Genomic DNA, 27,059 nt, shown 5'->3' with positions numbered 1-27,059 from the left:
ATTTACCCATAAATTAAAATTCTAAAAAGAATATAAATAATTATAAGATAATATTTTAATTATATATTTTATAAATTATATTAGATATTTCCAACACTTTACGCCAATAACTTTTTCAAATAATTGATAGTGAAAACAAAAAGTTGCATAAAAGAAAAAAAAAAATCTTTACAAGTTAGGGTTTTTTATGACTTGTATTTTTCTTCTTGTTTGCTACAGCATAGAATATTCCAGCACATAAGAAAAAAAAAAAGCTTCATGGCTTGGCCTGATATTGGAGTGAGTGAGTGTGAAGTGAATGGCTAAGACCGAGTCAAACAATGAATTAGATATTTATAGTCAAGCTCTTTCAAATTTTATAAATAAAAAAAAAGGCAAAAAAAGAAAGAAACAAAAATAGAGACCTTTAGAAATGTGGGCAGCGATAATACATTTAGTGTGACTGTTTATAAAGATTCTTTAAAATATATTTCAATATTAATTTTATAAAATAATTCTTTGTTGTCAATTAATTAGAAGAAATCAAGCCAAATAAAATAATAACATCAAAAGTGATTTAAGAAGTTAGTTAATTGCAAAATTATTTTGATTGAAAAAAGTTAACTTGTTTAAATATATGATTCTCGTTTATTTCTTTGAACATTTTCATATAATAGATTACATGACGAAAATAAATAAGTGGATCTTTAAAATAGGTTTGATTTTATGATTTATGTGTGGTGTGTAATTTTGTAACCCATACAATGAATAAGACTTTAAAAGTCTTTTGATTTGATTGTCTGCATTTCCTTTTCTCACCATGTCCCAATTTCATAACTCATAAAATGGGTTGGAATACTTCTATTTTTTTCTTTCTTTAGTGTGCTTAATTTTCTAACTTATAATATGGACGAGGAATAAGAAACCCATGTAAACTAAAAACACATATAAAGTGTAGAAAAGAGTTAATAAAACATTACTTTAATTAAATATAACTTTTGGTGTCTGTTTAAATACGATAAACAAAATCATTCCTTCAAATGAAAAGAATGAAAAGCAAGAAAAGGAGTGGAAGAAGAATATTGAAAACCAAATGACAAAAAGACATAGACTTTTAAATGCCAACATTTTGTGTAGACTTACAATTCAAACAATCCTTTCATACTTTTTTTAGCACCTAAAATTACGTTGCTTCTGCTCCTTTAAATTGATAGTTTTAAAAAGAATATGTTTCTATGAAAGACTAAGTTTAATTAAGTCTTTGCAATACTTTGTTTTTATTTCTTTCTTTCAATATGATGTCATTCATCTGCAATACTTTTATTTGTTTCAGTTCCGTGATTGAAGGGAATTCTAAAAGAATTTAACACAATTTTAAGATGAGACGATACATTAATTTTTGCAATGATGTCGTAGCTTCATGCTCTTGTATTCTTCCAAAAAAATTCAGTTTTAAGATTTTAATTGATCCAAACATTAAAAATAACACAATTTCAAAGCATCCCAAAGCATTTTTTCTGTACCCCAAAACTTTTTTTATTTCCAAGTTTATTTATCTAAGTACTTAAAGAAAGTTACACAAGAACTCTAATTAACTAAATAAAGGATCTAAAACTATCGAGAATCTTAGCTAATTTTTAAGCAAAATTACTAACTTAGGTCTCTTTCTTTGGGATTTAATTACTCAAATAATTATTTTTTTACTTTTAATTATTGTTCATGAAAAATTTAATACAAAATATAAGTTTATTAGATTCTTTTTCTTTTACTCCTATAAAATTTTCAAGTATAATTTACTGAATCATGTTTTTACAATTACATGAGACATAAATCCTTTCGTTATCTTTATCTACAAACTAATCATTAAAATCTTAATCCAATCGGAACTAACTTGTAAAATTAGAGATCAAATTTTGTAAGAATCGCAATGACAACAAATTTTACTATAAATATAAATGTTTAATTATTCGTTTTGTCTGTATTTTGGTCAGACGATTTTAAGTTGGTTCCTGTTTTTAAAATTTTTTAATCATGTTCTAACTTTAAAAAAAAAATAATCAACTAGATCTCCATTTTTTTATTTTTTAATATATTTTCTGCAAAAACTTTTGTTGTCACATGTTAAATTTTTTGTGTGACACGTAATAATGCACGGTAGAACACCATCAATATTAATATTAAGTATCATTGTCTTTAACATTACACAAAAATTCTTTTTCTACACGACTCAAACAAAAGTTAAGAGATCTTCTCCTTTCATGTAGAAAATTGTAATAATATTCTACCTTTTTCTGAATAAATTAAAGTTTTAAAAGTGAGGATTATGAAGTATAAGGATGGGAGACGGATAATATTTTTCAAAATATTCAACACTTTTTCCATGTTCTATTTTATTTTTGTGTGAAAAATATGTCCAAACTTTTTAAAAAAGAAAAACCACACTAACCCATAAATGTAAAATTTATACAAGTATTTTACACTCTTTTAGGTCTCCGTAATAATTAATTAATATTATGTGAAAGAAAAAACTGTAACATTCCACTTAAAATAGAAAAAATAATAATTTTGTCGAGCAATATAAGGAAGAAAAAATCTTTTTAAGTTATATATTTTGATGACTTGTATATTTATTGTTCTTTCCTACCATAATATATGAATTAGTGAGTATGAGAGTGAAAAGGCTAAGACTATGTCAAACAATAAGTTGGATTATTATACATCTCCGAACTTGATTAGAAAACAAAGAGAAAACGAAGGTGGAGCCAACAATAGAGACAGTCAGATAAATAGGTTAAGATATTTAGTGAGAACTTCACTATTTATGAAGAGCGTTTTTAAAATGGATTTGAATACTAATTTTAAAAAGTAATTATTGGCTTTCAGTCAGAAGAAATAAAGCAACAAAAAGTAGAACATTAAAAGTGATTTAAAGAGTTATTTAATTGTAAAAATAATTTTTGGTTAAATAAAAGTTAACCGTTTATTTAAATATCTGATTATCGTTTATTTCTTTAGTACTATTTAAACTTTTTGGCTGGGGATGAAGAGGAGGAACACTGATCTTTTGTAAGGTCTAAAAAAAAAGAAGATAAAATATGAAAGTGATATTGAGAGGTGAATTTGATTTTATAAAATTAGCATAGAAATTAAAATTGATAGACGGATAGAGCAACTATGAAAAGGTGGTGCAGCTCTCTCTATAAATAGGGTATTAGTATGTATGCATAACCCATAACCACTTCTTTGTAATGAAAAAGCACTCGTTTCTTTACAATAGCTGGTTAAAAATGACTTCCGCCTTTTTTATGGTTGTGTTTGTTTATTCGCTTTTTATGTCAAGTTTTGGTGTGTGCAGAGAGACGGTGTGCATTGGAAGTGAGAGAGAGACACTGTTGAAGTTGAAGCATGATCTCACAGATCCTTCAAATAGGCTTTCTTCTTGGAATGCCTCTGTGAATCCCAATTGCTGCGAGTGGGATGGAGTTGTGTGCAACAACTTTACATCTCATGTTGCAGAGCTTCACCTCACCACTCCACGTCCTGATGTCGATGACAACCTTCCTTATATATTGCATTTAGAAGCATACGAAGAAGCATGGGAAGACTATCATAAACTAGCATTTGGTGGAGAGATAAATCCTTGTTTGGTTGATTTGAAGCATTTGAATTACTTGGATCTTAGCGGCAATCATTTTCCAAGTACTCCAATTCCTTCCTTCATTGCAACAATGACTTCTTTAACTCACCTCAATCTTTCTGATGCTGGATTCATGGGGAATATTCCTTCTCAGATTGGAAATCTCTCCAATTTGGTCTATCTTGACCTATCTTATGTTGCCAACGGAACAATTCCTCCCCAGATAGGGAGTCTCTCCAATTTGCTCCACCTCCACCTCACTGGATCTGATGAAGAATATCTGTTTCTTGAAAATATTAATTGGCTATCAAGTCTTTCCAAAATTCGTTATCTTACATTGAGCAACATTTGGTCACTTAAAGCAAGTATGCCAATTCCTTCTTTTCTTGGCTCAATGACCACCTTAATTCACTTGGACCTCTCTTTTTCTAGATTCATGGGCAACATTCCTCCCCAGATTGGTAATCTTTCCAATTTGGTGTATCTAGACCTAAGCGATGTTGCCAATGGAACTATTCCCTCTCAAATTGGAAATCTCTCCAACTTGCTCTACCTTAATCTTCATAGTGGTTATTCTATTGACAAAACTTTGTTTATTGGAAATGTTGACTGGTTGTCAAGTCTTACAAAGCTTGAATATCTTAATTTAGGAGGTGCAAACCTATCCCAATCATTTCACTTGCTTCACTCCCTCCCAGCTCTTTCTTCTTTAGTGCACCTAGATTTGTCGAGATGTACACTTCCCCACTACAATCAACAATCATTTCTTAACTTCTCGTCTCTCCTCACTTTGGATCTTTCTGAGGTTTCTTATCATTCTGGAATCTCGTTTGTTCCAAAGTGGGTGTTTGGATTGAAGAAACTTGTTTCTCTCGTTTCATCTTTTAACTACTTTGAAGGTCCAATTCCTGATGGTCTTCGAAATCTCACACTTCTTGAATATCTTGATTTGCACTCAAATTCATTCTCATCTTCTATACCTCATTGGTTTTATAGTAGTTTTCCTCATCTCAAGTTTTTGGACCTATCAAGCAACAACTTACAAGGAAATATTTATGATGCCTTAGGAAATATGACTTCTCTAGTTATACTTGATCTGTCATACAATCAACTTGAAGGTCCAATTCCAACTTCTTTAGGAAAGGTGACTTCTTTGGTCATACTTGATCTATCACACAATAAACTTGAAGGTTCAATTCCAACTTCTTTAGGAAAGTTGACTTCTCTAGTTCGACTTGATTTATCACACAATCAACTTTCAGGCAATGTAACACTAGATTATTGTGGCAACAAAGGTGATGGAAAACATACAAAATCACTTGGAGAACTTTCATCATTGAGAGTACTTATTTTGTCCTCAAATCAACTTGGTGGAAATCCATTTGAAAGTCTTAGATCACTCTCTAAATTATCAAGTCTTGATATTGATTATAATTGTTTTGAAGGAGTTGTCACAGAGGATCATCTCACGAATCTTACGAGTTTGTATAAGTTTTCTGCACCAGAAAACAATTTGACTTTAAAAGTGGGTTCAAAATGGTATCCTACTTTTCAACTTACTTATTTGGATATGAGTTCTTGGCAATTAGGTCCTAAATTTCCTTCATGGATTCAATCTCAAGACAAACTTAATTATTTAGCGATGCCTAACACGGGAATTTTGGATTCTATTCCCTATTGGTTTTGGAAAACATTTTCTGAAGCTTCTTTTCTAAATCTCTCTCATAATCATATCCATGGTGAGCTTCAGACTACTTTAAAGAATCCAATATCTATAATTGCTGTTGATCTAAGTGCAAATAAGTTAAGTGGCAAATTTCCTTCACTTTCAAATGGTGTGGGATTTTTGGACCTTTCAAGCAATTCATTCTCCAAATCCATGGATGATTTTTTATGTAAAGGTAAAGAGAAGCCAATGAAATTAGAATTTCTCAATCTTGCATCGAATAACTTATCAGGGGAGATACCAGATTGTTGGGACATCTGGCCATATCTATTGGATGTAAATTTACAAAATAATAATTTTGTTGGAAACATTCCCCAATCCATGAGTTCCTTAATAGAGCTAGAATCATTAAGCATCCGTAAAAACTTGCTCTCGGGAACATTTCCTACAATTTTGAAAAAGACCAATAAATTGATTTTGTTGGATCTTGGAGAAAATAATTTTTCAGGAACAATTCCAACTTGGGTTGGAGAAAGATTTTTAGATATGAAGGTTCTTATCCTTCGATCAAATAGATTTTCGGGTCACATTCCTAATAAAATATGTGATATGAGTCTTCTTCAAGTGTTAGACCTTGCACAAAATAATCTGACTGGAAACATACCTACTTGTTTTAATAGTTTGAAGACCATGACCCAGATGAACAAAAGTACAACTGCTCTTATCTATTTTTCTGCTAGAAACTATACATTTGTATATTCAGATTATATTGTAATCAGTGTTCGTCTTTGGTTGAAAGGAAGAGGAGATGAATACAAAAACTTTCTCGGGTTGGTAACAAGCATTGATTTGTCAAATAACAAATTAGTAGGAGAAATACCCAGAGAAGTCACAGATTTAAATGGTTTGATGTTTTTGAACTTGTCCCACAACCAACTTAGTGGTCACATTCCACAAAACATTGGTAATATGGGATCATTGTTGTCCATTGATTTTTCAGGGAATGAACTTTCTGGTGAAATCCCTCCAACTATTTCAAATTTGAGCTTTCTAAGCATGCTAGACTTGTCTTATAATGGTTTGAATGGAAAAATTCCAACAGGAACTCAGTTGCAAACCTTTGATGCGTCCAACTTTATTGGCAACAATCTTTGTGGCCCACCACTATCCATCAGTTGCAGCTCCAATGACAAAAGCTATATTCAGAATGGCAAAGGGAGTGATAGGCATGGATTAAACTTATTTTATGTGGGTATGACATTTGGATATATGGTGGGATTTTGGATAGTAGTTGGTCCTCTGGTCATTTGTAGATCATGGCGTTATGCCTATTTTCATTTCCTTGATCATGTGTGGTTCAAACTTCAATATTTTTTCTAATGTGAGTACAATATATCTAATGTGGTGAGAAATAAAGTTATTATAAAACATGGAAGTTAATTTGAACTACTCTGTATTGCATAGTTGATCAAATTTCCAGGTAGTTTATGTTTTGTTTGATTTATTTTCAAATATGAGAGTGTTATTTATTTAAATTACTAGTGGATTTCAAAGCTAAAGAATCTACATGTCCAACTTATTATGGATAAATTCTAGCTAATTTAACAAATTGCAATCTGTTGTTAGAAAATCTAGACAGTGTGAACTTAATTTGAACCATGTAGAACTCTTGTTGAAAAGAATTGAAGCAATATATTTAATGAGTTGCTTGGGTTTTAGATACTCAAAGGCATTCGTATTCAAATTTATAGATGGTTATAATTTCTTTCTCAATAGCAAGATTCAAAGGCATTATAAAAGACTACTTTCTTTCTCAACAGCAAGATTCAAATACTTGGTGAACATTTAGTTTTGGACGTAGCATTTTTAACTTTATCTCTTCACTTTTTAAATTTAGTCCATTTTATTTTAACATTTTACATATAAACAGGAGAAAAATGAGACTCTGGTATGAAGGTCTATCTTGAATATGCAAAATTGTCTGCTCTGCATTTGATAGACTTTTGATCAAAGATATGTAAAAAATTCTCATACATTGGATTAATCGGAGGAGTACTGCTTTCATTAATTGGTATTGTTAGTTTCAGTTTTCATTGTTAAAAGGTAAATGTTGAATGCCATAAATAAAAGCTTATAAAAGAAAAGTGATTCATGAAAGAGGTAGAGAGTAAAGAAAAGTAGTAATGGAAAGGAAGCAGATGCAGGATAATAATGTTTAATAATAAAGGATTAAAATGTTTTCTTTAATATGATCATTTTTCATGATACTGTATTGTTCAACTTAAAATTGAATTGGAAAGACAACATAACAACCTATCCAAAGACTTTGAATGGGAAGACTTTTCAAGTAAACAAAGTTCAAACAAAAAACAAAGCTTCCAACAAAAATGAGTGTAGACTTTTCATAATCTACGAACTCTGTTGATATGGAAATTTAAAGTGAATTACTGATATGAAAGAGTGAACATGATTAAAATGGAGAAAGAAGGCATTGCGCCAGGAGTATATATAACAGAGAGAGTTTAATATGCAGAACCAAGATTTCTGCTGTAAAAGAAGATTTAGTTTCATATACAAAGACGGTGTGATGAAGAACTGTTCCATTTTAATTCTCTTCCACCTTTTCTATTTCTATTCATATTTCCTTTTTTGGTAAATTTTAATTAAACGAATAAATCGTCCATTCCCTTACCTCTTCCTTTCTTTCGTTTTTATCGTGTAAGGAAGAAAATGCACGCTTCGTGTGCGTGCCTCCACTGTACCTCCATCGTTCTTGTATGAAGTTCAAGGTAATGAATTTTTGATTCCAATTTCGTCTCCTTGCTTTTTATCATTATTTCGCTTCCGATCTCATTTCTCTGCTTTCAATTTCGATTCCATTTTCGTTTTCGTTTCTCTGCTAATTCGATTTCGTTTCCCTGTTGTTTTTGATTTCGTTTCATGCGTCATCTGTTTCGATTTCGTTTCCCTACATCATTGCTTTTGATTTCGTCTCCCTCTTTCAATTTCATCTCTCTTAATCATGCCCTAACTCACTCAAATTTATTCCATGATCTATGTCTTCAATTTACACGATCCTATTATGTTCTCTTGTTTCATCTTTTACCGATGCTTATTTCGAAGGTTTCACAGAAGTTCATGGATCATCTACCTTGTCTTCATCACAAAGTTCTTGCAACCACAACTGATGATGCCTTTAGATCAATATCAATATACAATTGTGAACTAACAAAAGGAAGTTTTTACATTGAATAATATATCTGATTCTCTTCGTAATTCAAATTTTTATCTACAAAAAGTAAAAGACCTTACGTGTCACTCTCTCAGCATTTTCAGTTTTTAAAAAAAAGTCAAAAACTTCTGAAAATCTAAACTGTATATTATCTTTCTCTCTCTTCCGTGTCTTTTCCGCTTCTGCTGTCACCAATGCTTTCTCTCTCTTGCTCATTTTCTCTGCCACCGTCTTCTCTCTTCTTTCTCTATCTTTCTCATTCTCTCTGGCAGCGGCTTCTTTCTTCTTTCTCTATCTTCTCATTCTCTCTGACCGACCCAGCAAAAAAACCATTCTGGAGATGCTTCCTTTTTTTTTTTTCCTTACATTTCATCTGTTCATCTTCTTATGTTGATCATTTTTGGTTTGTTTTCAGGCTTCAACTGTCGCTTATAAAGATATGCGTCTCAGATTTCCCGTTGATCTATCCATTTTTGTTGTTGATGTTTAATTTATTGTGTTTGTGAAGCTAACTGGTATTTTTCTTCATTTTTTTTGCAAAGATCTGATATATTCATTTTGTTTATCTTATTTTTCAGGTATATAAATGGTTGAAATCAAGAGTACAACCACAGACATCTTTTTTAACCACCAAAAAAACGACCATGGAGCTGTTTTTTCTATTTTTCTTACATTTCATCGTTTCATGTTCTCTGTTCATCATGTTTGTTTTCTTTTCAGGCTTCAACTGAAGGTTAAACAGACATGCATCTGAGATTTTCCGTTCATCTGTCCATTTTTGTTGTGGATATCTTTTTTTTTTGGTTTGTCAACCTAACTGTTATTTTTCTTGAATTTTTTTACAAAGATCTAATGGTTTTTTCTGTTTATCTTATTTTTCAGGTACAGAAATGGTTGAAATCAAGAGTACAACCACATACATCTTCTTTTTCCACCAAAAAACCCATTATGGAGATGTTTTTTCTATTTTTCTTTCATTTCATCGTTTCATCTTCTCTGTTCATCATGTTTGTTTTCTTTTGAGGCTTCAACTGAAGGTTAAAAAGACATGCATCTGAGATTTCCCGTTCATCTGTCCATTTTTGTTGTGGATATCTTTTTTTTTTTTGTTTGTCAACCTAACTGGTTTTTTTCTTCTATTTTTTTACAAAGATCTAATGTTTTTTTTTCTTCATCTTATTTTTCAGTTACATAAATGGTTGAAATCAAGAGTACAACCTTCAACATCTGAGATTTCCCGTTCATCTGTCCATTTTTGTTGTTCATGTCTTAACTTTTTTGTTTCTTAACCTAACTGTTATTTTTCTTTATGTTTCTTTAAAATATTTATTGGTTCTTTGCTTGATTTGATTTTTCAGTGTTTAAATGCTTCAAATGAATAGTACAAGCACAATCTTTTGTTTCAAATTGAAGTAAAAACTCGACTCTGGCGAGGTTATTTATATCTTTCTTACATTTCATCTGTTCATCTTCTTCTCTTCATCGTCTTCCTTGAATGGTTTTGCGTTCAACATGAACACTACAAACACGTTCAACATCAAGACTCGCTTCTCTTCAGATTTCTTTGTTTTTGTCGAAACCTTTTATTTTTTTTGGTTTCTCAACCGAACTGTTATGGTTCCCTGTGTTTTTTGCAAAGATCTCATGGTTTGTTTTGTTCATCTTATTTTCCAGGTATATACAAGGTTGAAATGAAGAGTACAACCACATACATCTTTTTCTCCAGGTATATCTCTGAGCTTTCTGCATATCATATTTTTCTGTTATTCTTTTCTCTATATTGCTTCATGTTAATTTTCAGTTTTTTTATTTTCTGAAATGAAGATTAAAACACAAACATGTTTTTTAAAACGCAAAATTACGTTTCTTATGTTCATCATTTCTGTGGAGAACGCCAGACATAGATGTCAGCTTTTTTCATGTTGTAATTTCTTATTATTTTTAATTTATTTCGACTTCTTCTTTTGATTTTTAAAAACTCTTTGTATTCTCTGTGTATTCAAAATAACAGTTCACAAAGTTTAAATTTCTAATTGTAATTTTTTTTTTGTTTAAATTTTTCTAATTATTTCAACCCTATTATCTTTTAAGTCGTCCTTTTTTTACACTTTGATATTCACAATTAATTGAATAAATTGTGATGCACGCTTCATTATGTTTCTTTATCTTCCACCTTCCACGACATTTCTTCTGCTTTAAGCATCCGTCATTTCTTCTGCTTTTTATTTTTTCACCTTATTAAGTTAAATAATCCAACCCTATTCTCTTTTAAGTCGTCCTTTTTTTTCAATTTTAAATTCACAATTAATTGAATAAATTCTGATGCACGCTTCACGTGTAAGTACGGACCCTACCAAAAGGAATGACTTTTCCATTTCTCTTTCTGTATATTTGCAACAGTAATGACCTTTCGTTTTCTCTTTCTATATATTGGCGTCTACATACTGACAAAACTTATTTCTTTTGTGTGACCCATTATCTTCTCTTCCAATTATTCTTCATACCCACTATTTACTGAAACAATGGAATCCGTGCGCACACAACAAGCCATACTTTCTGGCAAAATGCTTGGTGGTTTCGTCACTATGTTTTTGAAACACCAGGTTTTTTCTTTATTCACTCACATTCCTTCTTATTTTTGGTTTGTATTTCTTTATTCTAACCTTCCTTATTTTGAAGGATTTTGGGTACGTCGACCGTCTCTTCATAATACGTAATTTGAAGGACCTTGGTTCACAGTGGACCATTGTTGATTACGACAGGAATGTTCATACTGTTACGTACAACATGAATATTCACACTCCAATGATCACCCAAGGCTGGAATGATTTAATATCTTCTTATGCAGATGAGTCTGACAAATTGGTTGTCTTCAAATATTTTGGAAATTCGTCCTTCCAACTACACGTCTCTAAACGTTTTTGCGACTCAACATTGAAAGCCAACTTCTTCAACCATCTTTCTCTTCGTCGTCCTCTACATACTTCAGACTTAAAGCATTTTGAAGTTCAACTATCAACATATTACTGTCGATCCAGCGACTTGGTTAGTTTTTTTTTTTCTTTCATTATTTATTTACATTCATTCTGAATAAGTAAGATATTTTCTCCTTTTTGTTGCAGTATTTGAAAAAAGAAATAGCGACTTATTTTAAAAACAGTGGTCTTAGATCTATTGTTCTACACGGACCACGGGGACAAGTCGAATGTAAACTGATCATAAGACCTAATTGTGTTAAGATTGGAACTGGCTGGAAAAGTTTTTGTAATCTTCATCAACTTTCTGCAGATGATCATCGTCAGGTTTTTTTTGAAGTTGAACGACACACAACAACCAACCATATCAAAGTGTTTTATCCATTAATCTGGTTTTAAGTTATAACATGTTGTATAGTCTTTTTGTTAATCTTCTTATATATAAATATATATATATATATATATATATATATATATATATATATATATATATATATATATATATATATATATATATATAAGAAGATTTTTAGGTCAACTATATTTTGTATGCACTTATAACATATATTAGTCTATGTGTTTGCTTTTATACATTAAGTCTTTATGATATTTTTTATTTCTTCTTATGTTTACGAGTTTTGTACACGACATTAATGACTAATATATTTTTATAAAATTAAACTATTACATTTAAATCATTACTTTAAACAGAATATAAATTAATGTTTTTTTCAATTATAATTTTAATCATACACGTCGTTAAAAGACATTAAATTTGAATCATTATATAGTATTAGGTTTCCTGAGCAACATGTGAATATTTATAATTTTAATTAGCATAAATCATTTCATTTAATATTTCAATAAATATTCCTTTTTATTAATTTCAAATCACCCAGTCTATCAGGTTTCCCCGCATTAATTACTCCACTGCTCGAGGTAATGATGATTGAACTCCTCGATCATCTGCAACACTCTTTCATTATTTGAAATCATTCAGCCGATAAAATTAATGACCATTTCTTTTTCCAAGAGACGTTTAGAAATTTGAAACGTTTTTCTCATTATTTTTTTTACCTCTGACGAGAATGATGATTGCAGTGTCTGTTGCCGTGTCATACTTATCTCCATCTCCAGACTCTTCCACTGTCTGGTATATATTTGTTTCATTAATTTTTTTTGCAGGATGAAAGTAATTAACTTATCTTCTCTGCTTCACATTAACACCATTACACTGCGATAACAAGCCTTCCTCTTGCACTTCCAGAAGTTGTTATTCATTACAAAAAGGTATGACTGTTAAACCCTTTTATCAACTCTACTTCTCTTCATCTCCTATATCTTCTCACCATATTTCTTTCTCGCCATATTCTATGGATGTTTTTACAAACAGCATTTTTTATATTCGGTTTTGATCTTCATCTTCGTTTCCTTTTTACCAGCAGACGTGTCTCTAAGCATTGGTCTTTATATTATTTTCTGTTCATCTTTCTTGCCATATTGTATGCATGTTTTTATAAGCAGCCTTTCTTATAATCGTTTTTGATCTTCATCTTCCTTTCATGTTTTTATAATCGATTTTGATCTTCATGTTTTTATAAGCATCTTTCTCTGATTTTTTTAAGCAGTCTTTTTGATATTATGTTCTGTTCATTATCTTTCTGTCATTTTTTAAAACAGACGTTCTTAGAAGCTGTTATTTTCATCATGTTCAACAATTTGTTCAACACTGTTACAGTCCGTTTAATTTATATTTGCCAAAACAAACCTAATTTTCCAATTTTACAGATGACAACTAAGCAATGCATCCTTGGTGAACAATCCATACTTGGCTCAAAATGGAAGGGTGGATTCTTTACTATTTTCATGGAAGACCAGGTTTTTGCGAATTTGCTTACTATTTACCATCACTGTTCTCCGACATCCTTTACTAATTATGTTTTTATGTTGTTTTTCTTATGAAGGATTTTGCGTTCGTCAATCGTTTGTTTGTCATTCAATTAGGCATTGAACTGGGACCACGTTGGACTATTTGTGATAAAAAAGGCCATGCTCACCATGTTACCTTCAACATGAATACCTATGGTCCGCGAATTACTGATGGCTGGGTTGATATAAGAAATTTTTATCAAATTCAACCACCGAAACTATGTTATTTAAGGCATCTCGGGAATTCTGTTTTTGAAATACACTTTTACGATCATTGTTCAGAATCAACTGTCCATAAATTCCTAAGTCATGTTAGAACAAATGCTCCTCTCATAAGGACCAAGTTAATTCATTTTGAGTTCCGGCTTTCTAAGTACAACTGCAAAGCAAGCTTTCTGGTGATTTTGTTTATCTTCTTTGTCCATCATTTATTTTCTTTAACCTTGACACCTACAAAAGTAATTTGTGTCCATAATTTTTTGTTTTTTTTTCCAGGGCTTAAATTCAGACTTACGACAATATTTTGCTAACACTCAGTTCGCACACATTGTTCTTTACGGTCCAAAGGCACGAGTTGAATGCAAGTTGTTGATTAGACCTAGATCAGTCAAGATAGGAAGTGGATGGAAACGTTTTCGTGAAGTTCATGGACTCGAGGAAAAAGATTTAATTGTTTTTGAGGTTGACGGTCAACAAGAAAGCAATGATGTCAATGTTCTTCTTAATATAAATGATTATTATCATCCGCTATGAACAATCTATAAACAATATTTCTTAACAGATTTATAATCTGTATGTTTTGTATGAAGTTTAGTTGTTTATTATTATATTAGATATATGTATATGTTTTAGTCTTTCTATTTTGAACTTCTGCAAAGTTATTTACTCATACCTGCTCCATATCTTCTTCCATATACGTAAATCTGTTGCATTTAATTACTGTCAGACACAAATCATATCATGTCTCTGCTTTTTAATTTTTTTTATCTATATTTAAATATATAGCTATCCAGAACATTTTTCATACACATCCCTTATAATACTTTTTTAATCTTTCATTTCAATGTCTATTGATATGACATATTGCACTGCTTCATTATGTTTCTTTATCTTCCACCTTCCACGACATTTCTTCTGGTGTAAGCATCCGTCATTTCATAAAATATTTAATTGTACTCTTGATATATATTTCTTTTTATTTTTTCACTTTATTTACTTAAATAATCCAAACGAGTGCCTTCTCCTACAAGTTTCAAACACAGTTCCTTCTCTTAGAAGATTGTTTCGCTTCTGCACCATACTTTTATTTGTCTTTTTGTACAGATCCAACACAGTTGCTTCATCCAGAAGACGTTTCACATACATTAACGTATTCTTACAAGCCATTAACGTTTGCAGTCATCACAGGTATCTACTTCATTTGTTTTATGTACAAATATAGTAGTGTTGCTTTACAGACGAAATGATATGACATTTGCAGTTCTGAAATTTCGTCTAAGACATTATCGTTTCCTATCACTTTTCTCTACATTTCCTCTTTCGTGAATGCATAAGAAACCAGGATGTATGCATGTATATGCAGTTTTTTTCTTAATTGTTTTTTGCTTACTCCATCACGCCAACCCCTTCTTTATTCACTTTCAAGTAATGTGCTTCATGCTTTATTTTGATCAGAATGCTTTTCTCTGAATTTTCCTTTACTATGAAACCTTTCAATAAATGAATATCAATAGTTGATTCCTTCTGACATCAATAGATGTTATTTGCCGGGTTAACCAATATATATTCCCATGACTTCTGTCAAAACGTTCGTACAACATGTTTGAATTGTCCTTATTTGAATATATTCTACTTTTTGCTTTCTTTTACCATTTCAAAAATTTCCATATCCACGTATTCATTAATCGTTTAACTTCCTTTACTCTCCTTTGACAAATAAAAAATACAATGTGATGAGTAATTTATTATTTCAACCTTTTTTTGGTATTTCTTTACTTTATTGGTTTGCATAACAATTTTGTCTTATTAGTTCCTTATTTATGTATGTAAGTATAAATATGTCTCCAATCTAATCCGGTCTTTTTTACTTCTCACATTTCAATATTGTTCTTCTGAGTTCAACATGTCTCTCTGTGAAGTTCCTAACCAAAGCCAGAGCATAAGCGAAGTAAGCCCCCAGAAGGAAAATTGGAATATTATCGCTAGGGTCATTCGTTCATGGTTTGTTCCTGATTTCACTAAGCAGAGGTGTCCTTTTTCCATGGAGTTCGTTATTCAAGACAAAGAGGTTATTATTATTCTTATTCTTTAAATTCTTGCATTACACCTACTTTCATTTACAAATTTGTATTTATTAAATAGTGGTATGCTAAACAAATTTATACTAAAATTTATAAATGTTCATTTTATGTGTTTCAGGGTTCTAAAATACATGCTTCAATTAGACGTACTCTAATTTACAAATTTCAAAATGACATTTCTGAAGGCCATGTTTATGCTATACAAAACTTCAGTGTTGCTCCGAATTCTGGAATATACAGAACAACACACCACCCTTATAAGATAAATTTTCAGTTTGGTACAAAAGTTTCTTTGGTTAATGTTAATTTGGTTCCTGAGATTAAACCACAATACACACCTTTGTCTTTATTGACAACCTCTGCATTTGATACTGATTATTTGGTTGGTAAGTCAATATTTTTAGTTCCGTAACTATTAATTTATTTCTTAATAAACATTTTTTTTAAGTATCTGATTTAGCACGTATACAATGCATTTTAGATATTTTGGGATTACTGGTCGGAGTGGGGACTGAAAGAGAATTGCAAGTTGATGGAAAGACAACAAAATTAAATGTCATAGCAATAGAAGCCGATGGGTATTGTATATCTATACTATATTAAATTCCTTTTTATATTTCTTTCCAAATAACTACATCACATTATATTGCACTTAAATTTTTAGGTTTCGAATAGAGTGTACTTTGTTTGGTATTTATGTGGATGAACTGAATGTATTTCTTTCGAGTGGAGAAGTACAAAATACTGCTGTAAGCATAGAATTTGCGAAAGTCAAAACTTTTCAAGGTAAAATTTTCTTATTACTTTTACAAAGTAGTTTGTACTAATTATTACATGTTACTCTCACATACACTATATTTTTAAATATAGATAAGGTTCAAGTTCAAAATTGTAAGTTCTGCACCCGTATTAAGTACAATGTTAACTTCAAGGAAGCATCTGAACTTAAATCAAGGTAATTTCTATTCGAAATTTAAATTTAAAAGTATAGTGTATCTGATATTTCAGATATGACATACACTATATTTTCTTTACTTTGTAATGCAAATTATCCTTGATTGCGTGAACTTCATATTTCAGATATACATACATTCAATAATATATTTAATTTTTATGAGTATAACAATATTTCCTTTTGCACAGAATGATTGAGAACAATGAATCTCCCTCTCAAGGATTAACGCAACTTTCTCAGAAAAATACTGTCGAAGAGGACTTTTTAACACTTACACCTAGAACCAACATTCAAGGTCTAAAAGATTGTAAAGAGGTTAGAAAATATTTTTGTATCATTGTACTATTTTTCGTATTGACAATAATACATTCATTAATGTTTTTTATATTGAAAGGTCACCACTTTCATATTGTTTGCAACAATTAAGCATATCTTGGTTGACGATGACTGGTGGTATACTGCTTGTGTGTGCAACAAAGCTGTTTATCCAGATTCCAAGATGTTCTTTTGTGAAAAGTGTAACAAGCATGTTATAAAAGTCTTTCCAAGGTTAACGAATTGTTTTTTAATATTAATGTCAATTTTAAACAACATGGTAAAATTAATTTATCAAGTTGATGAAATTTATTTATCAATTTTCAGATATAGGATTAAAATCCGAGTTATGGACTCTTCCGATTCAACCACATTTGTCCTCTTTGATAGGGATGCAACTACCCTTTTCAAAAAAACTTGTGCTGATATGTTAGACGCTCATGATAAGGTATACTCTTCAATATTTCCACTTATATATTTAATTACACAATGTATAATTATTATTTTTTTGTAGATGAATTCTTCTGGAAATTTGCCTAAGCAATTTGATGAGTTAGTTGATAGAAGTCTGCTTTTTAAAGTGGAAAGTAGGAACGATCAGAATTTCAAACTTGAACAGTCTTTCAGAGTGAAGAAAATATGTGTTGATGATGATATCATTGACAAATTCAATGATTCTTCGTTGAAATCTGTGGTAAGATGTAATTTAAGATAATATTTTTTACATTATAATCTCTTTATAATTCAGTGAGGTTTTTCTTTTCTATCATCTCATTATTTCTACCTATTTGAAGGATGTTTATGCTGGGAATGGTGAGTTTAGCAGGGAAAAATTGCGTATAGTGAATGAGTCCACCGTTAATATTTCAGAGGTATACAACTTATATTCATGTTTTTAAAATCAATGATTTCTTTCATAATTTTAATAATGTTTTGCTTTTGTTATGTCGATTTTGTTTTAATAAATTTTCTTTTAATACTGTAGGATTTATTAGTACGATTTACCAAAGAAACAATTGAGTCTGGATCCCAATCACCTGAACTAATCCAAGATAATCCAACCAACGATGATGCTAGCAGTTCACATAAGAGAGAATCTGGAAAGAAAGCTGCATCACTTGAATCCATCGAAGAAGACAATGTTCCATTGAAGCTTTTAAAAAGAAATATTAAGAAGGAAAAATCAGCGATTTGAGATCCACTTTTAGTTATTCTATTTCAAGACTATTATTTTTATGACTTTCATTTTGGGGATGTAATATGTCTATGTTATTTGTTGTCTTTAAATTCCTCTGAACATCAACTTCTATGTTAAATTTTATCTTTAATTGCATCTGAACCTCAACATCTATGTTCAAATTCATGATAACAATATTATGCTCTTTTTAGTTTATTTATTTAGATTTTAAATAATTTTATATGCTGGTGCAGAAGATATTGTTGACATTTTTCAATTTTTGTCAACATAGAGTACTTCCAGCTACATCAAAACTTGCTGAAATTGATTTCATTTTGTAGCATCATGTAATGGAAGTCGTAAATAACCTCTTTTTTGTGTCAAAGAATTCTTCTTTAAACTTGTGCCACTCATAAATAACATATATATATTTTTTCTCATAACATTAATTCTAAATGTCTATTTTTCATAATATTTACTTTTCATAAATAATATAAATATGGCAAAGGAATTATCTGTTGACAGTTTGAAGTTTTGACAACAGAATTGGATGCCATATACATTTTCTATTGAATACTTTTTTTGGCTCATCTTCTGTTAATAACTTTTAAACCTTCTACGATATATTTGACATTTTTTTATACAACAAGTACGAATGAAGTATTAAATTTATACGTATAATATTATACATTATTTTTGGAGTGATGTTATTGGTTTATATTACATATATTATATTATTATATTTGTAGCGTAATAGAATAATTTAATATATTTTTAGTAACGTTATATATTTTTAATGTTTTATTTTGTTATTATCTTCTTCCAGTTTTCCAATGCAGTAATAATTACGTTACTGTTGAAGAATCTATTTAGAATCGTCCCGTCTTTTCATCTGTCATTGGTCTTCTATAAATAAATATTCATCTACATTCTACCATGAACATTGGACGGCAAGATCAGTTCAAGGATATTATACATTCTTCAAACTTTTTCTGTACTATCTCTCTGAAAGTCCAACCAAATGGAAAACAACTTCAATGAAGATGATGTTATTTATAGAATGAGTAGGTACCAGTTCTCTATTATTCACCTTCAGGACGAGGTAAGTTCATTGTCAAACTTTTCAGACGTATTTTCTTTTACAAGATTTCTTCTACTCTTTCTATTGCATAGAAGGATTTCTTCTTCTCTTTTACAATATCCTGTTTTTAACGTTAACTAATCCAATTTTTTGTTAAACAAATTCTGTTGTACGAGGTTGTTGGTTTTGTTGATCGTGCATTCGCCATTCTTTATGATGACGATCTTCAGCGTCAATGGACTTTAAGAGATGAAAAAGGCAATAGACATGTGGTTGCTTATAACAAGAATTTACAAAAACCAATGCTAATTGGAGGATGGTCTGAATTAAGGCACATATATGATCTTCACGATTTTCACACTATTTATTTTGGATATGTTGGTGATTCTTGCTTCCACATCACTATTTTTCCCAGTAAATGCAAACCTTTGTCTATTGCACGTTTTCTTAAAAGAATTCAGGCAGATCAACCCATGACAGATGGACCGAAGTTGCATTTCAAAATATTTCTGAATCCAAATCAATGCAATGCTAGCCATCTGGTGAGATAAATTTCATATTTTTTACTAAATGGATGTTTGTATCGTATCTTGATTTATATTTCGAAATTATTTTTAAAATTTAATCCATATACTAATTTCATTAATACTTTATGTCTTCTTTAGGATTTGCCAGCTGATTTTGGCAATTATCTTCGTCAAGGAAGTTTTAAATACATTTATCTTTATGGACCGCTTAAAACAGTGAAGTGCAAACTACTGTTGAGAAATCATCCTAAGAAGTCTAGCAAAATTGGAAGTGGCTGGAAGGAATTTTGCACTGCTCATGGATTTCATCAAACTATTGACTTGGTGTTTGAGGTGGACCACATGAAAAGCAATCAGAATGTCAAAGTGCTAACATATTGTAATTTTTAATTTACAGTTACAATAAATAGTTATTTTTTAATTTCTGCCACTTATGTACTTTTCAACCTACAAGTTCTTTTATTTTCAGCAATGCATATGTATAGTTCTACCTTCTTATCAATGAAATCTCTTTGAAGTTTCTCTGTTATGGTAGCATATTCAGAAATAAATTTATTTTGTTCTCTAATTCAAATGAGAAATATATGATCAAATTGAAACATATATAGTAGGAGGAATAATGAAAAGTTTTCATTTTTATAATCATATGTATGGATGTATGTTGCTTTAGTATGTGCGTACACTGACTGTATGTTATCATTTTTATACATAATGATGTTAAGATTGTACATAATTCCTTTGAAAAAGTTCTCTTTGTTTTTCTATATATAGTACTGACTCAAAAAAACGTCTGATTGTACCTACATATAAAGGAAATGTTTTCTTAGTTGCAAGAACAAATCAACTCTGAAATAAGTCCTATATATATGAATGTTTCTGATATAGTAACACTCAGTACTGCATGCTCTTTCTGTTTTTTATGTTTGTCTTCTATTTTTATCTTTTTCTCTTCTCAAAAAACTGCTTCGTACTATAATTACATATATTTCTGTTTCCAAAATTGTGATTAGAGGTACCAGCTACAACAAAAAGTTTAACAAAAACATTCACCAATATAGGAATAAAACAGTAAACACTTTTTCATCCATTGAGTCAACTTACCTTTATTTTTGCTTCTTCCATTGTAACCTTTGAAACTATTCCATAACATTTCTGTACTGTAATGGAGCATAACGATTGTAAAAATGCAAGGCTGAGAAGGAAACTGCTGCTACAACAGAGGTTCAATGCAAAAAATCCTCAACATTCATGTAAGTCATTAACATCTTACTTAATTCATTTAAGTTTTCTAATTCTTCATCAATCAGTTATTTTGAAATGATGCATTTGTATGTTTCTATTTTTTTTTATGTTGCAGATGAGAAAGAAGAGAACGCAAGAAAGAAAACTAGATTTGCAAACCATACGTCTCAACTCACAGATAAACCAACTGTATCACAAACATCATTTCACCAAAATATAGAAAGGAATCCATTACAACAGTTGGATATTAGTAAGTTTTTTTCTATCTAATCTATATCTTTAAAGAATGTTTTTAACTTAATCAATGAAGTAAGTTTGTTTCGCTTCTGCACCATACTTTTTTTTTAATTTCTTTAATAACAATGCTTCTACAATAATCCTTTTCCAGATGTTGACAACAACAACAACAACCTTCACAATGTGAATTCATTATTTCACAGTCAAATTGGTCAGTTGTCAAGTTCTTCCAATGCTTAACAGTAACATTATTTATGAAGAATATTAAATCCGTACCACTTTAAACTAACATTCGTTTCAATGCAGAAACTGTGAACAAATTCTCAAGTTATTCAAGTACTTTAGTTGAACAACAAATCACTTCACAATCTGCAACTTCTACTTTAACTTACCATAGTCCTTTCGGTATATTTGTACATTATTCTTAATTTGATATATACATGTTGAAATGACAATTTTAGATTTTATATCAATGTTTTTTAATGACTCCAGCTTTTAACAATAACAGTCAGAGAAATTATGGACAAAATAAGAACAATTCCAGTGCAGGTAATTACATTTGGATTCATACTCACAATGCCCATGCAGGTAGGACAATTGTTTTTGGTTGTTTTTCATAGGTTGGAGATCAGATGTTTTAACTGGGTCGCATTCTGTTTCTAAGAATAAAGTTGTGAAATATCCTTTTCAAGTCATACAATCACTTCAAAACAAATTCAATCTTGATGATGAAACAACAAGACAACATAATAATTCAGACACAACAAACGATGATTCAGTTTGATTATCTGGGATGAAGCACCAATGATGAATAGAATGTGTTTTGAGGCATTTGATAGAACACTAAGAGATATTATGCGAAATGTTGATGATGCCAATAAAGACAAACCATTTGGTGGCAAAGCAGTTGTGTTAGGAGGTGACTTTAGACAAATTCTACCAGTTATCAAAAAAGGATCTAAGTTTGATATCATAAAATCATCAATCAACTATTCAGAGTTATGGAATTGTTGTAAAGTGCTAAAGTTATCCAAGAACATGAGATTAAGTACTACATCAAATACTGAAACAGCCAATGATATTCAAGAATTTGCTGATTGGATTTTGAAGATTGGAGACGCAAGAATGGATCTAAATGAAAATGGTGAGTGCATTGTTGAAATTCCCGAACAGATCCTAATTACAAACACAGATTTACCTTTATTGTCATTGGTTGAATTTGTCTATCCTGAATTTGTGGTTAACATGTTGAATCCTAATTATTTTGATGATGGAGCAATTTTGTGCCCAACAAATGATTCTGTAGAGCAAGTAAATGATTTCATGTTGTCCTTAATTGGTGGTGATGAGGTGACTTATTTAAGTTCAGATACACCTTGCCAATCTGATGAACAAGATGAAGTGCAATCTGAATGGTTTACATCTGAATTTTTAAATGATATCAAATGTTCAGGGATACCAAATCATAAACTGAAGTTGAAAACAGGTGTTCCAATTATGCTCTTGAGAAACATTGATCAAGCAAAAGGTTTATGCAATGGCACAAGATTGCAAGTCAAACATTTAGGCAAGAATGTAATATGTGCAACTGTAATTACTGGAAAAAACATTGGTGACAGCATTTTTATACCAAGAATGGATTTAGTGCCATCTGATTCAGGGTTGCCTTTCAAATTTCAAAGAAGACAATTTCCGATATCTTTATGCTTTGCAATGACGATTAACAAAAGTCAAGGACAAACGCTTTCTAGAGTTGGCCTTTATCTTCCACAACCTGTATTCACACATGGCCAACTATATGTTGCTATTTCTAGAGTCAAAACCAAAAGAGGATTGAAAATACTTATATTGGATGAAGATGGAAAGGTAACAAACACAACTAAAAACGTTGTGTACAAAGAAATTTTTGAAACTCTTTGAAAAGAAATCAATTATAGGTATGTCATTTAGAATTTTATTTCTCATTTCAAAACTGTTATAAATATATATCAATTGATTTATGTATTTTCTGCCATGTAGGAAAATCATTGTACTGAAAAAGTTGAACAAAGAAGTCATTGTGTACAAAAGGAAGTTATGAACTTCAATACCAAAGGATACATTCTAGGTATGTAATTTATTCTTTTTTAATTCTTATATTAACAAAGTTCTGTATTACTCATATTTTTGTTGTTGGTGTTTGACGACAATATTCAATGAAATCAAATCTTAACTTGACATACAACTTTAATTACATTCTAAATTGATCTATTCCATTGATAAACGTCAACATCTTTTTAAAACATTAGATTATCATCATATAGATTATTAAATATCCAAAAACCCATTGCTATGACCACAATTATTACATATAAAAAAAACCCGTGCGTTGCACGGGTAGAAGGACTAGTTTTCTACAGAAGAAGAAATAGGTTTGAGGTTCTTTGAGTTGCCTTATTTTGGATCTTAATGTTCACACCATTAACAAGTTTTTTAATCAACTTAACCATTTTGGTGCAGACCATGGTGCTAGAGATTCTAGGTGGCATTGTCAAAGGACTTAAAGCAGGAAAAACCTCTCAAACAAATGTGACTAAAGTCCAGCCTCCAATTTTGGAATTTGAAAAGCATTTTCTTTTGGATTCTGTATTTTGGCACAAATTATATTGAAATAGATGAGCCCAAGCCGTAAATAACTAAGAGTTATAATTCACCTCTTGATGTTAAAAACAAACAAAAAGGTAAATCACTTTCAAAACATTTATTACATTTTGACTATAAAGACTAGTAGCAGTTTCTTCCTTCTGCTGTAGATAAGTTATGAGATAGGGAGAAATTATTTGAAGGTTGCACCAATAAGGATGATGTTAAGCCAATACTTAGAACATTTGAAGAAAATATTCCTACTTATAGAAAAACTGGGGTAATGCCAAGTTCTTCATCCTCTCTGTCTTTTAACACTATTGGTATCAATGAGTTAAATATATTAATCAATATTTGATTACAGGATGCTTCTTCAGCTACTGCCCTATCAATGAGTTAAACCAATGAGTTAAATATATTGGAGTGCAAGAGCAAGAAGAGAGAGAGAGAATGGGAATGGAAATCATGGAGTTGAAGAGAATTACAGATCATAACAAAAATTGTTGCTGGAGATGGTGTTTTGGTTGGAAAGTAAGTATCTTAATTGGTTGATTTTTCCAATTAATTTTCTTCCAAATCAAGAGCTCTTCTAGTGAATGGAATCATTAGGCTAAAACAGCTTTGCTGGTTTAATATCTACTATTTTTTTTTCAAGTCCTTCCATTTAAAGAGAAATTAGAATGAAGAAGTGAGTGTTATTTTGTAATTAAATAGTGAAGATTGAGAGGCATGAACATGTGGTTTGGAGCATGAAAAGGCAAAGAGGGAATGCATCTGAAGGGTGGGTTATTAAATGTAAGTGTAAGGTGATAGGGGCTAATGAGGAGATAAAGGGAAAGTAGAAAACGATAGTACCGACTACAAGCTTGTGTTCTGCATCAATGGCTTACCAAATTGCTTCGATATTGGGAGGTTTGATGCAGGGAACGGTGAGGATGGAAGACGCTCGAGTTTCACTGTGCAAGATGCCTTTGATGTTGTTTAGTATATAAAAAAAAATTATACATTGAAACCACAGAAAACAAAATATTATACTTAATTAATAAAAATAAACTTTATTATACTTAATTAATAATAATAAAATATCATACTTACGTGAATAAAAATAAAATAATACTTCTTAGGATTGTCAAATAAAAGTATATAAAAAACAATATTTTAACATATACAAAAATTATAATTTGACACTACACAACTCAAATATTATTTTTATGAGATTGTTTATAGAACAGATTATGTTATGAAGTTAACACTAGAAGAAATTTCCTCTCATGCTTCAAAGAGTAGTATAAAATATATGGTTATGGTGCCTTAAAATACTATAAAAGTTTATGTTCTTTGTCGTTACATTTACTAAAAGTTACACGATTTTAATATTTTGTGAAGAACTAAATATGTCAAATTATCTACCATGGACCTTGACAACAAGTTCTTGAATTTTTCTCTGTATTATATTGTAATTTGCAATTTTTCTTTGTATAATGAAGAAATCACAGACTATGGATGAACTCCAATGAAGCTTGTTTCAGTCATAGTTACAGTGACATAGAATTATTGATTTTCTTTCCCATTATGTTCTTGGTGTTGAAGTTGAAGCTATATTGATTAATATTTTTACCTCTTTAATGACAGGTTGGGCTGACAAGATGATCCAGACGGATTAGACTAACCTAACGACACAAACAGGTTGAGCAGCCCAATGACTCAAACAAATCGAGTGGGCCCAACGACCCAAATAGGTCGAGCGGGCCCGATAACCCAAACAGGTTAGGCGGGCCTGACGACCCAAATGGACGAGGGTGACTTGATGATACATAGGGGTCGGGCGGGCTTGATAACTCAAACAGGTTGATCAAGTCCGACAACCCACACCGCCCCAGGTAGGCCTGACGACCAAGATGTGTCGTGCTGGCCCTGCGACATAAACGGGTCGAACGGGCCTGACGACCCAAATAGGACTAACGACCCAAACGAGCCGGGTGGGCTCGAATACATAGACGAGCTGAATCGACCTGACAACCAAGACAAGTTAGCGAGTCCAATGGCCCAAGTAGGACAGGCGAGCTCGACGACCCACACGGGTTTGGTGGACCAGAGGACCTAGAGGTGTCAAGCAAGCCTGACGACCCATACGTGTCGGGTAAGCCCAACGACCCAACCGACCTGTTGACCCGACAAGCATTACTGACCTGTTTCCAAATTTATCATGAACCCAAAACATAATTAAGCCTAGAATAAATATTGATAAAATGAAATTTTATCACACAAGAAATTCAATTATTTTATCCAAACAAGAAATTAAAATGTAAGATATTTTAATTGCTTTTATCCAAACAAGTTATTTAGAGAATGAAGGGAATTTAATTGCAAACAATTTAAATAGAATTTTAATACTTTGTTTTTATTTCTCTCTTTCAATCTGATATCATTCATCTGCATTATTCTTATTTGTTTCAGGGAGCAATCAGTTCCGTGATTGAAGAGAGTTCTAAAAGAATTTAACACAATTTTAAGATCAGACAATAACTTAATTTTTGTAATGATATCTTAGCTGCATGCTCTTGTATTCTCCAAAAAAAATTCAACTTTAAGATTTTAATTTATCCAAACATTAAAAATAACACAATTTCAATTTTGTTACAAAATTATCAAACCCCAGTAGATTATCAAGCTTAGAAACTCTGTGAAGGGTGTGTAAACAAATTTACTGTAAATTATTTTTATTGTGAATAACATATAGAAGTTAGTTTTTTTTTTTTAAAAAACTAATTATCTATTGAGACTGGATTAATTAAAAAAGAAATTACTGTAAATTTTAGTTTTTGAAAATTTTATGTTATTTTTTGTATTTTTTGAATTATTTGGAAATACTTGCAAAACCAAACAAACATAACAAAAAATGAGAAAATTTTTTTTTATGATATTTTAGAATAAAATATTTGTGAATAATAAAAATAATGTTCCTAAGTTAAGTATGTTTTTAATTTCTAAACTTTGACCCAAAATTAAAATTTGTTTTTTATGAAATTTTGATACATCTTGGTTCGTATTACGACTCTTTTAACTTTTATAAAACTTTAATCTTTATTCTTCGATGTCATAGCTTACATTTTGTGAAAAATGTCAATTGTTTCAATTGGAGAATAGAATTATGAAAACTATTAACAATAGTTGCATAAGGAGAA

General features: G+C 30.7%; 2 protein-coding genes and 1 long non-coding RNA gene across 3 annotated transcripts; all 3 read left to right on the top strand.

Moving 5' to 3' along the window:
• The first annotated feature begins 3,234 nt into the window (after positions 1-3,234).
• Positions 3,235-6,682, top strand: LOC114180872 (receptor-like protein EIX2). The gene has a single exon (XM_028067164.2). The coding sequence runs from the start codon at positions 3,267-3,269 to the stop codon at positions 6,660-6,662; it is 3,396 nt and encodes a 1,131-aa protein (XP_027922965.1). The 5' UTR covers positions 3,235-3,266; the 3' UTR covers positions 6,663-6,682.
• A 4,551-nt stretch (positions 6,683-11,233) lies between these two features.
• On the top strand, positions 11,234-11,895 carry LOC146887275 (uncharacterized). The gene is made up of 2 exons (XR_014994329.1): positions 11,234-11,559; positions 11,637-11,895. It is a non-coding gene; the product is annotated as an uncharacterized LOC146887275 (long non-coding RNA).
• A 1,382-nt stretch (positions 11,896-13,277) lies between these two features.
• On the top strand, positions 13,278-23,183 carry LOC114180871 (ATP-dependent DNA helicase RRM3-like). The gene is made up of 9 exons (XM_028067163.2): positions 13,278-13,367; positions 13,454-13,574; positions 13,701-13,816; positions 13,914-14,106; positions 14,742-14,825; positions 15,557-15,705; positions 15,837-16,104; positions 16,200-16,296; positions 22,068-23,183. The coding sequence occupies exons 1-9, from the start codon at positions 13,278-13,280 to the stop codon at positions 23,170-23,172; spliced, it is 2,223 nt and encodes a 740-aa protein (XP_027922964.2). The 3' UTR covers positions 23,173-23,183.
• The last annotated feature ends 3,876 nt before the right edge of the window (positions 23,184-27,059 follow it).

Source organism: Vigna unguiculata, chromosome 4 (genome assembly GCF_037176805.1).
Source record: "Vigna unguiculata cultivar grain cowpea cultivar isolate G323 ecotype 2 chromosome 4, ASM3717680v1, whole genome shotgun sequence".
Taxonomy (NCBI): domain Eukaryota; kingdom Viridiplantae; phylum Streptophyta; class Magnoliopsida; order Fabales; family Fabaceae; genus Vigna; species Vigna unguiculata.
Note: the sequence above shows the minus strand (reverse complement) of the source record. Positions and strands in the feature narration are given on the sequence as shown.